Source organism: Talpa occidentalis, unplaced genomic scaffold (assembly GCF_014898055.3).
Source record: "Talpa occidentalis isolate TD23 unplaced genomic scaffold, MPIMG_talOcc4v2.1 talOcc4.3, whole genome shotgun sequence".
NCBI lineage: Eukaryota > Metazoa > Chordata > Mammalia > Eulipotyphla > Talpidae > Talpa > Talpa occidentalis.
In genome coordinates, this window is record NW_023603184.1 from 13,905,392 (window position 1) to 13,924,586 (window position 19,195).

A 19,195-nucleotide genomic window follows, 5' to 3' on the forward strand; every position below is an offset into this window, starting at 1 on the left:
GTGTTATTCTTTGCATGGGGGGGATGGAGAGTTGGACAAAGACGTATCTATCCAACAAACAGCAGTGACACAAGTTGGGAGTCTCTGTGGACACATGCTCTTAAGAACCAACATGTAATTTAAGTCAGTCTGATTTTGCCTTTCTGGTGCTTCCTACGAAGCCACGCCATGAGGTGAAGACACAGACAGGCTGTCACCCTCTGGGATTGAATCTCACAGCTCTGCTCCTCTGTCATCAATGTGCTAATGAAAAACACTAATTGGACTTGGACAGTGGTTGGGCTGTATCCCTTTCTTGGGGCACAGAAGGCAGCACCCCTTTCTCCCCGGTGTCTCCCAGCCCCCTGCTTGGCTGAAAGAAGGAAAGGGGCATTGGAGGACGTGAGAGGACTCTGAGGTGATGCTGCCTTTTGGGTGCATGGGGTAGACCTTTGCACCCCCGAGCTTCACAGAGACAATGCTGGTCTCTGTGTCACGCCCACATCCTGAATGTAGCACAATGCCTGCCAGCCAGGCGCGCTGTAATCGCCAGTGAACGAGGAAGTAGAGGAAGGAATGAATTCCTCTGTGGCCCCTGAGCCTCTGTAGACCAGTTGCTCTTGCAGCTCCAAGAAAGCATGCTCTCCACTTGCTGAAAATGACATCCGCAGCTGGGCCTCGCCTCGTTCTGCCCCGTAGTACCATCCACAGTGAAAAGTCCACTCACAGCAGAACCTTGAGACCTGCCCCTGACCCCCAGGAGAAGGAGGGCAGGACTGATACCCGAGGATCTTGGCTTCCTTCTTGAGGTGACCTGTCTGCCTTGTCTCCACACAGGTGTCCTGTCCCTCCCCGCATACTTCAGTCCCTACAACGGCAGGTCGCTGGGCCACGACGAGCGAGCCGATGCCTACGCTCAGCTGGAGCTCCGGACCCTGGAGCAGTCCCTGCTGGCCACCTGTGTGGGGAGCATCTCAGAGCTGAGTAAGTGCGGCCTCCACGTCTCGCTGATTGGCTGGGAGAAGCAGGCAGGAGCTCACCCTCTGGATTCTGGCCTCCTCCTTCTTCATGCTTCTTGCCTTCTCTGAAAGCCAGATCCTTCTAGGCTGGAGTTGGCACACCTATATGGTCTGGCCACATGTGGACTCAATCACACGCAAATCTGAATTTCTGGTTTCTCTTGAAAAGTCAGATCATCTGGTGACACTACCCCCGGTTCCTCCCTGGCAGAGATGTGGAAGCTAAGTAGCCACCAAGTGGACAGCACCTATTCCCTGCTTTGTCACAAACCTTGTCACTTTTTAAAAATCTGAATTCAGTTTAATTTCTAGCTTTCAAGTGTGAAAAGACTGGCTTTACAGAAGCGAAGTTAGAAATAAGTAGTGAGTCAAAATACATGTTTCTCTTTCATTTTATTTTAGAAACAAGAAACACCTCTCTGTGTTCATGAATTAGGAACCCTCAAGGCAGAGGGTCCACTGGAGAGCACTTAGGTTTTGTTTTGCATTCTATCATTTTCTTTGATAGAAATACGACTTTAATTGAAATAACATTTCATTGCATTCTAACATTACCTACGTTTCAGGCGTGCATCATTACATGCCTTGTTATCTTATAGTTGTCTCAAATATTTGTTTTATTTTACCTGTCTTAACGACAGACTCTGACTTGACTGGTTGTAACCAGTATTCTTTCTGGAAAGAAAAATCCCTCCTGAAACCCCACCAGAGAAAAAGGAAAATGAGAAACAGCCGCTCTGGCTGAAGGAGGGGTGAGCAGGACCTCAGGACCCTGGAGCACTCTTGGAGACCTTTTGGTCCAGGTCGTTACTGTTTGATAGCAGTTTCAAAAGCGTGCGCTTGGAGGCAACAAAGTCCACGCATCTCCTGATCGCTCCCTCTTGTACTTCAGTTACGCACAGTCTTCCTCCTCAGCTGTCCCTCACTGTCCTGCTTGCCAGTGGAGGGAGTGACACAACCCAAGTCACAGCACTCAGTACAGAGCCAGATGGAGCTCCCCTCCACGCCGGCCTTTCCCATTTGTGATTTCTTTGAGTTTTCTGGTCCCTGAACTATGATTGACAAGCCTTTGTGTTTCTTCAGGACATAACTTCCTTCTTTCCTCCCTGAATTCTTCCTCCTTCCTTGGTCAGGAAGTGAAGGTGCTGGTTCAAGGTCACAGAGCATATTGGTATTGGGACAGGGAGAGAAAAGGAACTTCCTACTCTCAGTCCCTGGGAGCATTGCAGCAGCCTGGGCCGTGCCTGGCGCCGGTGGCAGGCATGGCTGTGTGATGTGGTCTCCACCCCTGATGAGTGTGCATGGTGCACATTCTGTCTTTGGTGAACCCTCTGCCTTGAGGACAGGGAGAGCTGCACTCAGCCCTTGGGCCACTGGAGAGCACTTAGGTTTTGTTTTGCATTCTGAACATTAAGTGAGCACTGACTTGTGCAAGGCACCGTGCACAGCACTTTCTTTGCACAATCTCATTTACTCCTCAGAAGAACCAGGCCAGGTGTGTTCTGAGGAGGAAACCAAGGTTTAGAGAAGAAGATTTTTCCCTAAGTCAGGTCACCACTACTGAGCAGAACGAGGGCTTCACTCCTGAGGTGTCTGGCTCTAGAGGCCTCACTCTTAATTGCTTAGGACCAGGGGGCTTTCTTCACACTGTAAGCAGTCCAGCCCACCAGCTCTCAGGGCAGATGGGGGCGAGCCTGGAGTCTGACTCTGCCATCCCACGGCTGCCTCCTGCCCATTACGGTCCAGTCTGGCACAGAGCAGTGCTAAAACTCCCCTAGGAGAAAGAACTTGTCATCATTCTGTCCTTACCATTCAGCCCAGGGACCAAGTTCTATTAAGTCTACCTCTAAACGAAAACCATTCCAGGTTTTAATTTGCTCCTTTCAACATCACCTCTCCTACTCACTCAGCCCAGACTGGGGCCATCTGAAACACACATTGAGTTATGTCAACTCATTTGCTCACTCGGTGAAACCCAGACTCCTCATCATAACCCATGATCCAATATATAATCTGGCTTTATCCCCTACTACTCTTTTCTGGTTGACTGTACTCGAGCCAGCCCAACTTTCTGACTTGGTGCCTCCTACCCCAGGGCCTTTGCACTAGTAGTTCCTCTCCCTGTGACCTTCCCCTTTCATACACTTGTCCTTCACTTTATTCAAGTCTCTGGTCCAATGGCACCTTCTTAGACAGACCTTCCCTGAGCACCCCCTCTTACTCCTTTGTCTCCCCTCTCACAGCTTTGGTTTGTTCAAAGCACTAATTACCACTTGACATTTATCATATATTTACTTGCAAATAGTTGTCAACTCTCCTACCTAGACTATCCACTTCATGAGAATAGACTTTCTCTGTCTTGTCCCCTGCTCTGTGTGTCCCCACAATTAGAACAGTGGAACCTGATGCTGCGTGTATGTATATTAGTGGGAATAAGTTCTTTACTTCTCCTTCAACTCCTACAACTGTCTTTATTTGGATAAAATAGAATTGATATAATGCAGAGATGCCAGTTACCATAAAAGATAACTAAAACCTATTCTTATTCTGTATATTGGCCTCACAAAATAGAGTTTTCTGTCTAATTTTTTTTAAGATTTATTTATGCATACAAGAGCTGGGGTACAGGCCAGAGATGCGGGGGTGGTGAGAGGACTCACCAGAGACAGAGTGGGGAACAGAACAGGCAGACTGACCGAAGTACACTGCTAAGGGGAGCAGCAGATGAGACAGGAGGGGTCTGCTGCGCCATGTGGGTTCCTCCCTGGCCGGCCAGGGATCGAACTCGTGCTGCAGAGGTTGCTATTGCTTCATAGTGCTGTGCTTTACCCCTTGCACCACTAGGGAGGTCCTCTGTCTAATTTTTTTTTAAAGATTTATTTATGTATACAAGAGCTGGAGTGTAGGCCAGAGGTGCAGGGGGCATGAGCGGATTCACCAGAGACAGAGTGGGGAACAGAACAGGTAGACTGAAGTACACTGCTGAGGGGAGCAGCGGGCGAGGCAGGAGAGGTCTGCTGCGCCCTGTGGGTAGCTCCCTGGCTGGGGATCAAAGTCATGTTACAGTGACTGCAGAAAGCTTGGTAGTGCTGAGACTTAACCCCCACTAGGGAGGCCCCAGTTTTCTGTCTAATTTTTGACAGACATGGGGAAAGAGCTCCCTAATATTTAAAAAAAAAATACCTTTTGTTTTACAAGATTTTAGGACTTCTACTTGTTGCCCTGATGTTATAAATATTTGGTTTTGGAAACTGCATTTGTTAAGGGAATATAAGTTCTTCTTCTTCCAATGTTTGCTTCTAAAACCCACCTAAGCTGCATCTACCTCCTGACCTACCACCTGTCAGGGAAAAAACATCTCATGCTATCTTCCCACGGAAGACCCAGCAGGCTGCGTCAGGTGCCATGTTGCCCCAGCACCCTCACTCTGAAACCAGGGCTGTGCTAACCCAGTGGAAAGAAGGGAGGACACAGAGGTGGAGCAGATACTGCAAGTTTTCTCTCCCAGACTAAAGAGCTTAATGAGGCTAATGATACTTGGCACTGAGCCCCCTGCACCCAAGAGCTCTCCCCAGGCTTGACGTGCATTAGCTCCCTGCACCTCTTCAAGACCAGCCTGCCAGGCTGGTTAATAAGTTTCATTCTTGTATCAGATCCAGCTGCCCAGGGAGCTTGGGCCTTTGCCTTTTCTCTGTCCTTCTCTACACATGAAAATGTAAAGGGAGGGAATAAGAAATAAACAAAACACTTCTTTTAGGGGCCTCCCTGGTGGTGCAAGGGGTTAAGCATCGCACTATGAAGCAGTCCGCAGCCTCTGCAGCACAAGCTTGATCCCCCCCATCCCCAGTTGGCCAGGGAGTGGCCCACATGGCACAGCAGACTCCCCTGACTCGCCTGCTGCTCCCCTCAGCAGTGTATTTCAGTCAGTCCACCTGTTCTGTTCCCCACTCTGTTTCTGGTGAATCCTCTCACCCCCACCCCATCTCTGACCTGTACCCCAGCTCTTGTATGCATAAATAAATAAATTAAAAAAAAAAAACACTTCTTTTAAAGGTAGCCAGATGGCATAGGCCTCATTGTGAAGAGAGTGCTAAATTCCAGACTCTCGCCTGCTGTTTTTATTTGATGGCTCATAATGAGGGTAGGCCAGACCAGAGTGAAACCTGTAGTACCTCTCTAACCGAGGCTCTCAGGATTAACAAGCAGAGAGGGCCTGTTTTTCCATGCCTTGTGGGTGTTTCTGGGCTTCAGACTGAGCTTTCATTGAGCTTAGAATCAACTGATTCTAAAGCACAAGAATATTCCAGAAGCAGCTCTGAGTGCCCACCTGTGTAAGCCAAATGCACAGCCCAGTCTGAGCCATGGCTTCTCAAAAACTGTGGTGGCAGGCCAGAGATTACCACTCCACCCCTTCATTACAGACTGAAATTGTTACAAAATACAAAGAAAGAAAAATGAAAATCTAGAAAAATAGAGTAAAAGATATGTAAGATGCAAACCATTTTTTTAAAGATTTATTTATTCATTCATTCATTTATTTATTTATTTGTTTGTTTATTTATACAAGCACTGGGTACAGTCAGAAGCGCGAGAGGGTGAGAGAATTCACCAGAGCCAGAGCGGGGAGCAGAACAGGCAGAAGGATCAAAGTACACTGCTGAGGGGAGCAGCGGGCAGCAGGAGAGGTCTGCGCGCCATGTGGTACCCTCCCCGGTGGCCGGGGATTGAACCAGCATTGCAGAGGCTGCAGGCAGCTTCGCAACCCAGCGCTCAACCACTGCGCCACTGGGGAGGCCCACAAACCATTTTTTAATTAAACAAAATCACTCTGTCAGATTGCTCTGTCAAATTTTTTTTTAATTTTTTTAAAGATTTATTTATGCATACAAGACTGGGGTACAGGCCAGATGTGTGGGCTGAGAGGATTCACCAGAGACAGAGTGGGGAGCAGAACAGGCAGACTGACTGAAATACACTGCTGAGGGGAGCAGTGGGTGCGACAGGAGAGGTCTGCTGCGCCATGTGGGGAGCTCCCTGGCCAGCCAGCGATAGAACTCATGCTGCAGAGCCTGTGGATAGCTTCACAGTGCTGTGCTTAATTCCTTGTGCCACCAAGGAGGCCCTTTGTCAAATTTTAAAACTGACTCTCAATTTCTGAAGTAACCTTGTTGTACAGCCTCACCATTCACAGATTTGTCCGCAGTTCCCAGACCACGAGTGGTGCAGTAGCAGACATTTGGGACACAGGACCCCACTTCAAGTTCTGTCTGGTTCACTTACTACGATAGTTAAGCAACTGGGATAAATCACTTAATTTCCATGAACCTGTTACCTTGTCTGCAAACTGGGAATACCTCCCTTATACGTGGTTGGAAAGATTCAATGAGATTTTGTCTCTTTTCACATCTCTCACCAAGCCTGGAAAACATAGGTGGCAGGGAGGGAAACGACCTTGGGAGGACATCCAAAGAGTGGCTTTCTTGGGCTGTAAAGGAGGCGGCATAGCGTGTAAGGTGGCAGGTGGCTGAACCAGAGACAGGCTGCTGGGCTTAGAGCAAGGCTGCAGGACCTCTGTCTCCAGCTGCACTCTGCTGCCTTCCTGCTTCCCCAGGCCTTCCAGGAGGCCGCCCTCCATTCCTAGTTTCCCCTTAGGGAGCTCCAAGGAGGTGCTTCCATTCATATACGTATATATATTTTACATCATTGTTCATTTTTAAACATTGTTTGCTTCCCCCACCCCCGCCTCAGGTGTAGTTCCCTGCGCTGCTCCCTCCCTGCCTCCGACCCCTCTCTCTCTTCTTCCCCTGCAGGATGGCTCTGGTTTATAATTGTCCATCTTTATTTTGTTGTGTTGTGTTGTGTACTGTTATTATTTTTTCCCCCGATGCCTTATTTGGTTCCCCTATATCCCTCCTGTAAGTGAAACCATCCACTATTTTTTTTTTCCTTCTGACTTATTTCACTGAGCATAATTCCTTCTAGCTCCCTCCATGTTGCTGCGAATGGCATTAGCTTACCTTTTTTGATTGCTGAATAGTATTCCATTGTGTATATACACTTCCTTCTTGATTGTCTTGCCTGCATTCTGGCAGCAAAATGTGCTGCCAAGGGGTTCTGCCGACAACAATGAAACAATCACATGTAATTGGTGATAAAGACTTCTGCCTTGTCAAGCCTTTGAAATGATACTTCAACAAGATCTCTCTTTGATGCTATCTCAGACTCTGACTTCTCTTGTGTGGTCCTGCCAAATATCAGGACCTTTAGACCTGGCGAAACAGGAGCCAGGTTTCAGCTCGTCGCTGCCAACTTAGCTGTATAACTAGCTGCTGCTAGGCAGGTTGACCTGGGGGTTGTTTGTTCCAGTTTCTACCACCCAGGAGCCCGAGGGCAGGGCTGGGATCTGGTGTTTCAGGGCTGGGAATGTTCCCATCCTGCAAATGTGGGGCAGCACTGACTGTAGGCAGAGGCCCTGGAAGGAAGAGCAGCACAGAAGGTGGCCAGTAGGCTAGAGGAATATCCTTAATAGGACGGTAATCACAATGGCATGGTAGTCAGCCTTTGCCAAGCGCCTGCTGTACACAACCATTTAAGTGCTTTCCATTTATTATTTTGGATCCTCAATAACTTTAGGTTAGACACTATTATTTCCATTTTACAGATGAGGTAACGAGGGCTCTGACAAGTAACTCACCTGAGGCCCAGGTTGGTGGTAGCAGAACCCCAATCTCAGGCCAGCCTGATGTGGCTCTGGAATCCACACTGTTTCTGATTCCCTGGTGACTCAAACCTGAGAAGACATTAGATCCACCAAGGGAACTTTTACAAAACACAGATGCCCAGGTGTGCTACCGCAGAACAATGAAATCAGTCAGGGGATGGGAGCCAGGCATCTGTGGCCACTCCCCGTCTGCCTTCTGACCCGGGGTCCTCGGGCTGCAGGCGGAGCAGAGCTGGCCATCAGAGAGGAGGGCGGACGGGTGGGGCCGTGGAGGACGCTTTCCCAGCCATATCCAATTCCAGGGCTGTTCCTGACTGCTCAGAAGCCAGATGCCATCACTGTGGCCGGCACAGAAGACCCTGGAAGCTAGTGAGCTCAAGTCAAGCTGTATTTTAAAATGAAATGAAGGCGGAAGGCCAGTTCGTCACTCTCTAAATGTTTGCTGAGTACCTGTTGTGCAGCAGACTCTGGCCTGGGCACAGGGCCTTGTGGAACAGAGGACCAGGCTCACAGAAGCCTGTGTCTAAGGCCGAGTAATTGCATAAATGAATGACTGGATTCATCAGTGAATGCCACTTCACTGGCCAAATCAAACTGCTCAGTTCTCCCACCTCATTTCCCATACTCCGCCATGCCCAGAGGCTTTCTCTGAAAGAGACTATCTGTAAGGAAACTGACTATGGGGGGTGGCCCCCTGAGTTCTCAGGCCTAAGGAGGATGGAAGGCGCCACTTTGCCCACAACAAGGGGCTTGCAGGTGTCTGCAGCCGCTTCACCCATCCTTTCTCAGCATTGTGGCCTTACACAATGATGGGCTGCTTCCTGCCCGGCTGGTGGGATGTTGAAAAGACAACTTGGACAGAAACACAGCACAGGATATGGGGGCCTGAGGACCCACAGACTTCAGTAGGGCGGGCTGCAGCCAGGTCTCGGGTCAGGTCATGGACTCTGGAGTCAAACAGGCCTGGTTCAAGTTTGGTGGACAGATTGGATTGCCTTTTGACTACCAAATCTGGACTCTAGCATTTATCAGCCACAGACCTTGGCTGGTTCATGTTTGTGCATCAAGAGGTACACAACTACCCCATGACGGGGAGACACCTGGTCAGTAAATGTTTCCCAGATAAGCCTCGTTTCTTCATCTGTAAAGTGGGAATCGCTCTCAGCCCCTAGCATTGTAAGGATTCCTTAAACCCTGTGTCTAGAGTGGAGCACTGGGCGCACGGGGAGCACGCAGTGCAAGATGGGGAGGGCGTGGAGGTGCCTTCTCTGCTGCAGGACCAGGAGCTTTTGCCCAAGACCGTGCGGGAGTTACCACAGCCTGGTTATTAGAGGCTGGGAGAAGAGGCCCAGAGAGATTCCCTTGGCCAGAGAGCCAGAGAAAGACCCATGCGGTGGCAGAGAGAATGAGGATGTTGAAAAAGAAACCACATTAGCATAAGTTCTGAAGGCGCTGGGCTCAGCCAAGTGTTTAATTCAGTGGTTAAGGCAAGACTAGAAGTGAAAGGGAAACTAAATTGCTATTGTGTGTCTAGGTGACAGTTGCCACCTCCGCCTGTTGGTTCCAGGGTAAACAGTAATTATGCACACAGGCAAAGAGCTGTCTCTTTGCTAGGAGTATCCTTGGAAGAATGCAGGCTCTGAACTCACTTTGTTTTCTCTTTGTCTTCCCACCTTCCGCTGCAGGTGACCTGGTCTCCCGGGCCATGCACCACATGCAGGGGCGCCACCCTCTGTGCCCCGGCTCCAGCCCCGCCCGCCAGCCCCGCCAGTCTCCACAACCCATCACCTGGTCCCCTGATGCCCTCCACACGCTCTACTACTTCCTGCGGTGTCCACAGATGGAGTCCATGGAGAACCCCAACTTGGACCCCCCGAGAATGGCCCTGAACAATGAACGGTAGGAGTCTTCCTTGGGCCGTACACATGGTACCAAATGTGCATTGACTGACTGACTGACTGACTGACTGACTGCCATGGTGAGAGAAGAGCCCCCAGTAGCCAGCCTGCCTGTGAGGAAGCAGCTGACCTGGGGGAGAGAAGCAGGCTAGGTAGGAATTGAGAAAGGTGAAGGACTCTCCCCCCGCACCCCCGCCCCGCTGATGAAACATGGGGTTATTGAGACTCAGAATGTGAACGTTGATCCCTGTCCTGGTCTTGCCAGATCTGACCCTCGCTAGCTGAGCTTTCTGAAACCCAGTTGTTTCTTCATAAAATGAGGTGAGAGTGAGACTCAAGTGAGCTAGTGCTCTGCGAAAAAGCAATTAGAACAGTCTGGGTGGTCACTGGCCCTCCGTCTGTGGTAGCTGACACCTCCTTTGATGACAATGATGTCAGTTATCATCATTTTTGTGGGGGATCTTAGGCATGTCTTGTCCTGTCCACTCCTTTTACAGGTGAGAACGTCATGACTCTGGTAGATTATTTGATCTCCAGAAGTTTAGTCGTTGAATGGCCCCAGGGTTCAGGCTTCCTGACTCCCTTCTAGTATTTTCTCTGTAGACACTTAACCCAGAGCAGAGCTGCTAAGAACAGATGTATAGTTGTGCAATGCACAAAGGGACTCAGTGAGGGGCAGGTGCAAAGGTAGCTGTCAGCACCTTCTAACTTATTAAAATCAGCCTTATAAAAACATGGGAAGCCTTGCAGACTTTGGGAGCTGGGAATGCAGGGGCCCGGGTGGCGGGTAGCAAGTGGCTCCTCTGGCATCACGAACCTTGAGTTCTTCGGGCAGGTTCTGCACCTCCCAGCCTCATCCTCCTGGGCTATGCACGTGGAGGCAATGATGAAGCGTTGTCAGGGTTCTATTACAGCAGTCACATATCTGAGCCTTTGTGGTGTGCAGGGTGCTGCCTGAGCATCTGCCCGTGCATATGCATTGAACGCACACACTCTGGGAAATAGGTGCTCCGCTCAGCCACATCTTACAGATAAGTAAGTGGAGGCCCAGAGAGGTTTGGTGACTTGCCAAGGCCACATAGGCTCCACTCATAACCCCTCTAACTATCTGGTATTACAAAAGACGTGAAGCCATAGGGACGCAGCACACACGTGTATAGTTCCCGGTGAATGCTACCACTGCTGTTGCTGCTAGGGTCACCCTTAGGTCATCATTGCGGTCTTCTTCTGGGAAACAGTAAACATTTTTTTTAAAGATTTATTTATTTATTTATACAAGCACTGGGTATAGTCAGAAGCGTGGGAGGGTGAGAGAATTCACCAGAGCCAGAGCGGGGAACAGAATATGCAGACTGACGAAATACACTGCTGAGGGGAGCAGCGGGTGGCAGGAGAGGTCTGCACGCCATGTGGGACCCTCGCCAGTGGCTGGGAATCAAACTGGTGCTGCAGAGGCTGCGGGCAGCTTCACAGCCCAGCGCTCAACCGCTGCACCACCAGGGGAAGCCCCAAAATTTCAGATTTGGACACTAAAAGGACAACAGCCTGAAAACACCTGGCCAGCAGACAGCTCTGTGGTGGCCTGGTGCCTGGCTGCTGACGCAGACCCTGTTGGGCTTGGACATTTGCTCTGACAGGGCAGGCACTTGGCCAGCTTGGCTAACCCTTCCTTGGGGCACTGCACTGAAGGGCAGGCCACTCAGACTGGGCCATGTGTCCCCGGCAGGTGCCACCACTCCAATACCCTCACCAGGAGTCTGGGGGGGACCTTCCCTCCCTGTGCATGAAGCACCTAGGGTTTGATGGGCCTAAGGAGTGTCAGCTTTTCTGAGTTCAGGGATGTCTGTCTGTCTGTCTCTCTCCCCACCCCACCCCTTAAGCACCTCTCTCTGCCCCACGGTAGGTACAGGGGCACTGGGTCCACCCAAACAGAGTTGGACAGAGCCTCTGGCTTGAGGTATGATGGAGGGTTTGTGGCCCCGGAGGCCTTCAGTTTGGGGATATGCTGGTTTGCTGAGTCCATTTGGGAGTAGGAAACCTTACTGGGGTGAGCTCAGTTTGGAGGCATGGGTTTGGCTACATGGCACCCTTGATGGTACCACTCAGGTCAAGGCTCTGTAGACATAACACTCGGTCCTGACAGTCACCCTGTGAGGTGCGGGGCTAAATGAGTTAACAGAGGTGGCACTTCTAGAACTGTACCTGGGACACAGTAAAGGCTATGTTTCAGCTACCGTGATGATTAGCAGCATTACCTGTATTAGGCAGAGGGGGTGGCACTTGCAGAGACCGTGGGTATGAGGGGACCAGGTGCCAGGGAAGCAACAAAAGGGGCAGAGTGGCCGAGCAAGAGGACAGGGAAGCACACGCAGAATGAAGCCGAGGCATCGGGGACCGCATGGGCAGATGAGGTGGCCTGACCTTGTGGCCAGAAGGGCCGTCCCAGAGGTCTGCTTAGGGGTTCTGTGACTGGCTACATGTAAAAAAAAAAAATGAACAGATGACGTAAAGCAGGTTGTATATTTTCACTTTCCCCTGTACACTCAGCCACCCCTTGTGTCCCCACCTGCCTCCACCTTCCCCCGCCCTCCTAACCTCAGAGCCCTCAGGGTGCCTGATGTCCAGGAGCGTTTTAAGGTGCTTCAAATTGTCGAATTGTCAATTATATGAATGTCCAGTATTTGGATGTCCCAACATCCAGGGTATTTTTATCGTTCTGTCTTGTTTTGCTACATAGAATTTTTTTTTTCCAAATTCCCTCCATTTTGTTGAAAATAGCTGCATGTCATCCTTTCTTGTGACTGTGGAATATTCCATGGTATGTGTGCAGTACATCTTTTGGATCCACTTATTCGTTGAAGGAGATTCAGGCTGCTTCCACGGCCTAGCTACTGTGAACCGTGCTGCCGTGAATACTGCAGCACCTACGGGCCTTTGGTTGATGGTTTCATGCTCTGTGGGTATATGCCCAAGAGTGGGATTGCTGGGTTGTATACAGTAGTTCCATTTTTAATTGTTTAAGGTAAACCCAGATTGCTCTCCGTAATGGATTCACTAGTTCTCACTCCCACCCACAGCTGACGGGCTTCCTTTCCTCCACGTCTTCCCCAGCACTTGTTGGTGGGCGTCTTTGTGATCTGTGCCGCGCCCACAGGCATTGGGGGGGTAGCTCGTTGCCGTTCTAATTTGCATCTCTCTTGTTGGAAGTGGTCAGGACCATTTTCTTCATATTTTTTAGCCTTCTGGATATCCTCTTCAGTGAATAGTCTTCCTATCTGCTGCCCATTTGTTCATTGGGTTATTTGGATTTTTTGTTGTTGAATTGTTGAGTTTTTTTATATATCTTGGATATTAATCCCTTATCATTGTGTACTTATTTTTCTCATTCAGTGGGGTGTCTGTTTAACCATCTTGTGTTTTCTTTTGCTGTATAGAAGTTTTTTAACAAGGTAATCCCCCCTTTTTGTTTTTAACTCCCTTGCTATAAGGGTTGAGTCACCAAAAATATGTCTATTGTTGATATTGTGGAGTGTATCGTCAAAGTTTTCTTTTACCTATTTTTTGGTTGCAGGTCTTATATCGAAATCTTTCATCCATTTATGATTTATTTTTGTGTATGATGTTAGCAAGTAATACAACTTCTTTCTTTTGTGTGCCTTTCCAGTTTCCCCAGCACCATTTATTCTACCACCACCACCACCCCCCCAGTACCATTTATTAAAGAGACTGTCTTTTCCCTGGTCATGGATATTTTATCATAGGTCAGGTGCTGGTTATGGTGGATTTATTTCTAGACTTTCAAATCTGTTCTGTGTATCTGATTTTTGTAAGTTGCCTGCTTTTTATTTGCCCTCTCTTCACCTGTCCCCTCTCATTGCCTGGACCCCTCGTGTTTAGATGACATATTCGACATCTAGAAAAGGCTTTCTTCATAGGATGTTTCTTAAAGTGTGGTTCTCAAGTAGCATCTGGATTAGTAATACCACTCTATTAATACACTCACTAATACCACTACCACAGCTACCACTAATTCATGCAACTGCTAAGGCTACCACTACTTACAAACACTGCTAGTGATGACAGCTAGCACGGTAGAGCACAGTGAAGAGGCAGATGCTATCTTAAGTGCTTTATTTATCGATGCATATTTCTCCCTGGACTTGTGTAGATCAGCAGGGAAGGAATAGTAAGAAAATTATAAAGAGTGGCTTATGTGATTGAGTCTCCAGCTTAATGAGGGAAGCAAAAACAAGACAGAAGAAAACATGAGCACCAACCACCAGACAGCATAAGAGGAAGCTGGGGTGCATGAAGATACACTGGGTGAACCTGCAGACCCTGCATCATGGGTACAGCCCCAGCACCACCACTTACAAGCTCCGTGCCTCTGGCCTCAGTTACTTCTTTACTGTAGAAATTGGTTGATTGAGTTAATATATGTAAAGCACTTAGGACAGTGGTGGCACACAGTAGCTGTCAGTCATCCTCATTATATTCAGGGGGATCTTTGAGAGTTGGGGGGTTGGGGGAGGCATCAGTGCAGTCTGGGGTTTTAACAAGGCCTAAAAGGACGGCTCTAGAAGACCCCAGTGGGAGGAGTGGCTCACGCAGCAGAAGTCACAGAAGGACATTCATTCTTTCAGTTTGCATATTTTGTGACAGAAATGGATCTACATTTAAAAACACAAGAATTGGGTAGCATTTATATCCTCTCTGTTGTTTATCCGGGCAAGTGCTCATTGTGGGGCTCGAGTAGTTTTGCAGTCAAGACCTGGTCTGCCCCAAGGACTCTGTCATTGGTGCAAGTCTCATACCTCGCTCAGCTTCCCGTTTAAAGGGAAGATCCAAGCCGCGCCTACTTCCTAGGGGGGCTCCCCAAGTTATATGGAAATGCCTCCGATACAGATGAGGCACCACACGAGGAGAGGCACCTCTTTGTTCCATTCCAGATGCAGAAGGGGGAATGTTTCCCCTCAGATGAGCATTTTACATAAATAAGAAGTGCCCCGATAGGCTGTGTGCTCAGTCTAAAGAAGCAGGCTCGTTAATCTTTTGCTCAGCTTGCGAAAGTGTTTTCTTATCAAATAATAGAGATGATGGCTGTGGTGGCTTTATGCTACTGACTTGTGGTTCCCTTAAATACCATTTCAAGAAGATTTGCAATGTTAAGCTCTTTTCTCTCTTTTCTTCTCCCCTTTTTTGTGCATTCAATCTCCATCTGTTTACCCAAAATGGAAGTAAACGCAGTAAGAATAGCTGTTGGGTGAGCTAAGTACTTCTTCCATGTATTCCCCAGCCTGGGGCAGTGACCTCGGCAAGGATTGTCTATGGTGTGTGGTGCACCTGGAGAGCGGCCCCCCACTCTTTTTCTTCTCCCTCTTCCCCTTTTTGTATTGTCTTCCAAGTCCCTTCCTCTATTGGAGGCTACCTTGCTTATTTATCTGTTTACTGGCTTGCCTGCCTGCCTCCTCACCCTTCTAGAATGTAACCCTGTGACTTGTCCTTGCTCCCACTGTGTCTTCAGCACATGCAGTAGACCCTGGCACACAGCAGGCAGCTGCATATTTGGTGCAGGTACTACAATAGGCCGTAGAGCCTACAGGTTGGGCTCTGAGTGTCAAACCCCCTTGGATGGGGTCTCCACACACTGCGGTTTACTAGCTGTGTGCCTTTGGGTTAGCGGTTTAATTTCTCAGGCCTCAGTTTCCCCAGCTTTAAATGGAAAATGATTTACACCCAAAGGTTTTCCTAGGGATCAAGTGAGATCACACATTTAACGGACTTAGAACAGAATAAGCTCTTCAGGGAAGGTGGCTGCTTTCATCAGTATAGTTGCCATTATGATAAATTCGTGGGAGAACTGAAATGAAGAAATCATTTTAATGCATAATTAATCCAAAGGCAGTGGTGAATTTAAAAATCACATTTACTCAAAATGCGTGTTTTCTCTCCCTCGCACACCTCCTCTAGCCCTGACCTTAATTCCTTCTTATTCCGAGCCTGACAGGAACCAGGGAACCGGCAGTGACAGAGAAGATGAGGTAGACCAGATGTCACAAAAGACTAATCATGGTCCTACGTGAGGGCCATTTGGGACAGACGCATGTACAGATTTTAGATTTCTCACAGCCTCCACCCAAAGATTTCAGGGAACTCTAAAAATTAGATTTCCGTTGATTCAAAGACCAAGCTGCCTGTCAGACACGCTGGAGTTAATGGTGCACCCACATCCTCGGCCCTTGCCTGCTGCTTTGGCCATGATCTCTACACACAGTGGGCTGCTCTTGGCAGGTGTGAGGGTGGGAGTGATGTAATCTGATTTAATTTCATGCGGGTTAGAAGCACCTAAACAAGTTCACAGTTCATAAAGCGTATGAAAGCTGTTCTCCAAAGACCTGTACCATGGCTCTTGAGGGAAGCCCTTACCACTCCCGGTTACAGATGAGCAGACTGAGGCCTTGAGAGGGTAAGAAGGGCGCCTGTGGTCACAGACAAGCAGAGGGAGGTGTGCGCTCAGGCTGGGAGGGCCCACCCGGGAGGGCCAACCCTTCGTGCAGGAGAAAGGGGGCATGACCCTGGGAGTGCGTATCTGGTCACCACCTCCTGCCCAGCTTGCTCTCAACTCCTCAGAGCTTCCTCTCCACGACTTGAGTTCATGGGCTCTGGGTGGCCAGCAGAGGGTGGGCATCTGTCCACCTCCCAGAGGGGGTAAGCAGGATTAGTGGCAGACAAAGGAAGAGGCAGTGCCAGATAACGGGGATGGAAGCAGAACAGGATCCTGGCCCAACCATTGACAGGTGCCCCCAGGGCTGCTTGTGTGCTCGGCTTCCTGTCCCATTGTTGGCCGCACGGGTCCTCACAGAAAAGGGGAAAACGGAATTGCCGGGCCTGAGGCTAATACCTTTGTTGTGTTTTTGTAAGAGGGCAGCAACAATCTCCTTTGTCTACAGCACTGCCAGGATCCCAGAGAGTGTCTAGTGCTGGGAAATCCCACCTCTAAAGGGAGCGGAGTGTGCTTGCTTAAAGAGAGCTCGATGTGGCTTCCAAGACTGGGCTGCTGACTTTCCGACACCAAGATTGGGGCAGGATGAGAGCCAGACTGATTTCTGGCCTGCTGCTGCTTGCCTTTTGGGCAACTCTTCAGACTTCCTTCTCCCACAAGACCAACTGCCTCTGGCAGCTGTCTGTGACTTGCCACGCATTTGCTACTTTATTTAATATTTGCAGATTCGGGGAAAGCAGGCTCACAAGGGTCTAGAGTACACCCCCAGAGGCTTTGCCTTCCTGCACGCCCTGGATCTGCTGAGACAGTGGGTAGGTACAGTTGCTCGAGTGTGGGCTGAGCAGTGAAGTGAGCCCACTAGGGCGGAGCTTTTTCCATCAAGACCACCTTCCATCCTCTGCCGGCCAGCAGGCGCAGAGCATTTTGTGTGTGTGGCTATTTGGTCGCGTTGATAGCCAGACAGGTTGCCTTTGACCAGTTGTGAGAGATGGGGCCTGTGTCTAAACCTCTCCAAGCCTTGGTTTCCACTTTTGTGCAGTGCAGACTGATAACTGTACCTCCCTTGAATGGTGGCTGTGCAGAGGGTAATGGATCATTACATAAAATGACCTCATGCTTACCTAGCACTTAGTAGGTGCGCAGCAAATCCTGGCAAGTCAGAAGCCCATGCAGAGTCTTCCCCGAGGCTGTCTTTGGGATGCGGGTGCAGAAAGCAGGGTCATGCCCTGGAGTCTGTACTGTCTTTTCCTGAATCTTTGGCTCGATTGAAGTGACCCCCATCTACAAGTCAGGTCAAAGCCATTAGTTGTGAGTCAGGAATTTGCTTTTGCTCATGTGTGTCTCTGTCCGACCTCAAAAGTCCTCTGACCCTACCTCTTCCTAGAAGTTTCTGGAAACTCTTTACCTGACAACTCTTTTTGCTTAAACTGGGGGTGGAGAGGCCAGGTGCTGCACGATTAGACTCAGCTGAATCCAAACAGAATCCCTTCCCCGAGACCCCCCCACCCCTCCTTGCCGCCCAGCAGGTGTCTGTCAGGTAAATGAAGCAGAACAGCTAAGCCTCGGGGCTTCCCAAGCCCATCTTTACAGCAGAGGCCTGGGGTCGTGGCCAGTGTCCTTGGGAGGGCGTGTATTTGAACAGGTTGGAAGCCCTCAACCCTCTGGCTTTCCCGTGGGGAGAGAGCTGTGTGTCCTGTCAGCCTCCACAGACACGAGCATGGAAGAGAAAGTAGGTCTCTTGCATATGGCAGAGCAAGCCCCATGGGGGAGTAGTGCAGTTAGGCAAGGAGCCACACCCCAGGGGAGAAGAGAAAGGCCTGCTTTCACACCGCCCTGTTCCAGGTGTGTGGGAAGCAGCGATGCCCTGCCTGCTGGACCAGCCTCCCACCCGCCAGGTTGCTGTGCTGGGAGCTTGGGCCTGAGAAACGGGCCAGATGCCCTGGACTTCCCTGGACCCAGAGTCCTCCCTTCGTGAGAAAAGGTGGAGCGGTGGTAGCGGCAGGCAAAGTTCACTAGAATCTAGACCATCTCACCCACACGAGATGCCACCCTGGAGGGAGGCCCAGTTACTGAAGACATAGATGGCTGTGTCCTCTGCGCCGAGCCAGGCCACACTGACATCTGCAGAGCCACGTGTGCCATCGCCCTCCCTGAGAAGACTCCCTGCCCGTGTCCTAGCTGCCCTTCCAGAAGCTGCCTTAGCCCCAGTCGGCTGAGCTCCCTACAGGAAATTATTCCTGGCTGGAAAATTCCCCTGTGAAATGCTTATCTTTTTATCTGGGAGATACTTTCTTTTTTCCTAAGAGAACCATTTGCTAATACTCAAGCCAGCTAGAGCCTCCAAGAATGGAAGGTGAAGCATTTCCCATTTCACCAGCTCATAGGCCTGATTTAGGACTCTGGAGCCTGCAGAAAGTTCCAGCATAAAAGCCGGCCCTCTGAAAATACGTTTTGCAGCCAGAGTGCTTTAGGAGGGAGAAACTTGCCTTGTGTTTTTAAATTCAAAAGTTGAGTTTCTGACCCGGGATCCTGTGCCAGGAGATGGGTCAGTGAGCAAAACAGCATCTGCCTTGAGAGATATTAAATAAATCCAGCGGAGGAAACAAGGACGTGTACAGATGAATGAAATCATTACAGCGGGGTGATGAGTGCTGTGAGGGGGCAGTGCTGGAGGGAAGAAGGGAGACCTACTTCCTGGGGGCAGGCAGGGAGGGGCCCCCACGCCTGGAGGGGCCAGCACGAGCAGGCAGAGGCTCTTCATCCAGTGGCCCTAACACGAGGGTGGCCAGATGTCCTGGTTTGCCTGCGACCTTGTTTGTCCCTGATGCCCCAGTACTGTGGTAGTAGGTGTCCTTTTCCCTCCCAAAAGTGGTCCAGTTTGGGTGACAAATGATGTTGCTATTGTGCCTCATCCTCATCATTTTTTTTTTTTTTTTAAGATTTATTTATTTATTTATATAAGCACTGGGTACAGTCAGAAGCGCAGGAGGGTGAGAGAATTCACCAGAGCCAGAGCGGGGAGCAGAGCAGGCAGAAGGACCGAAGTACACTGCTGAGGGGAGCAGCGGGTGGCAGG

The 19,195-nt window shown here is 49.7% G+C and overlaps 1 protein-coding gene across 1 annotated transcript in view; it reads left to right on the plus strand.

The window, feature by feature from the left end:
- Positions 1-19,195, plus strand: part of ABTB2 (ankyrin repeat and BTB domain containing 2) — a 157,727-nt gene that overhangs the window by 114,789 nt on the left and 23,743 nt on the right. Inside the window, exons 2-3 of the mRNA XM_037522479.2 lie at positions 817-963; positions 9,405-9,618. Of these exons, the coding sequence (XP_037378376.2) occupies positions 817-963; positions 9,405-9,618 (361 nt within the window). The remainder of the gene's footprint in view (positions 1-816; positions 964-9,404; positions 9,619-19,195) is intronic.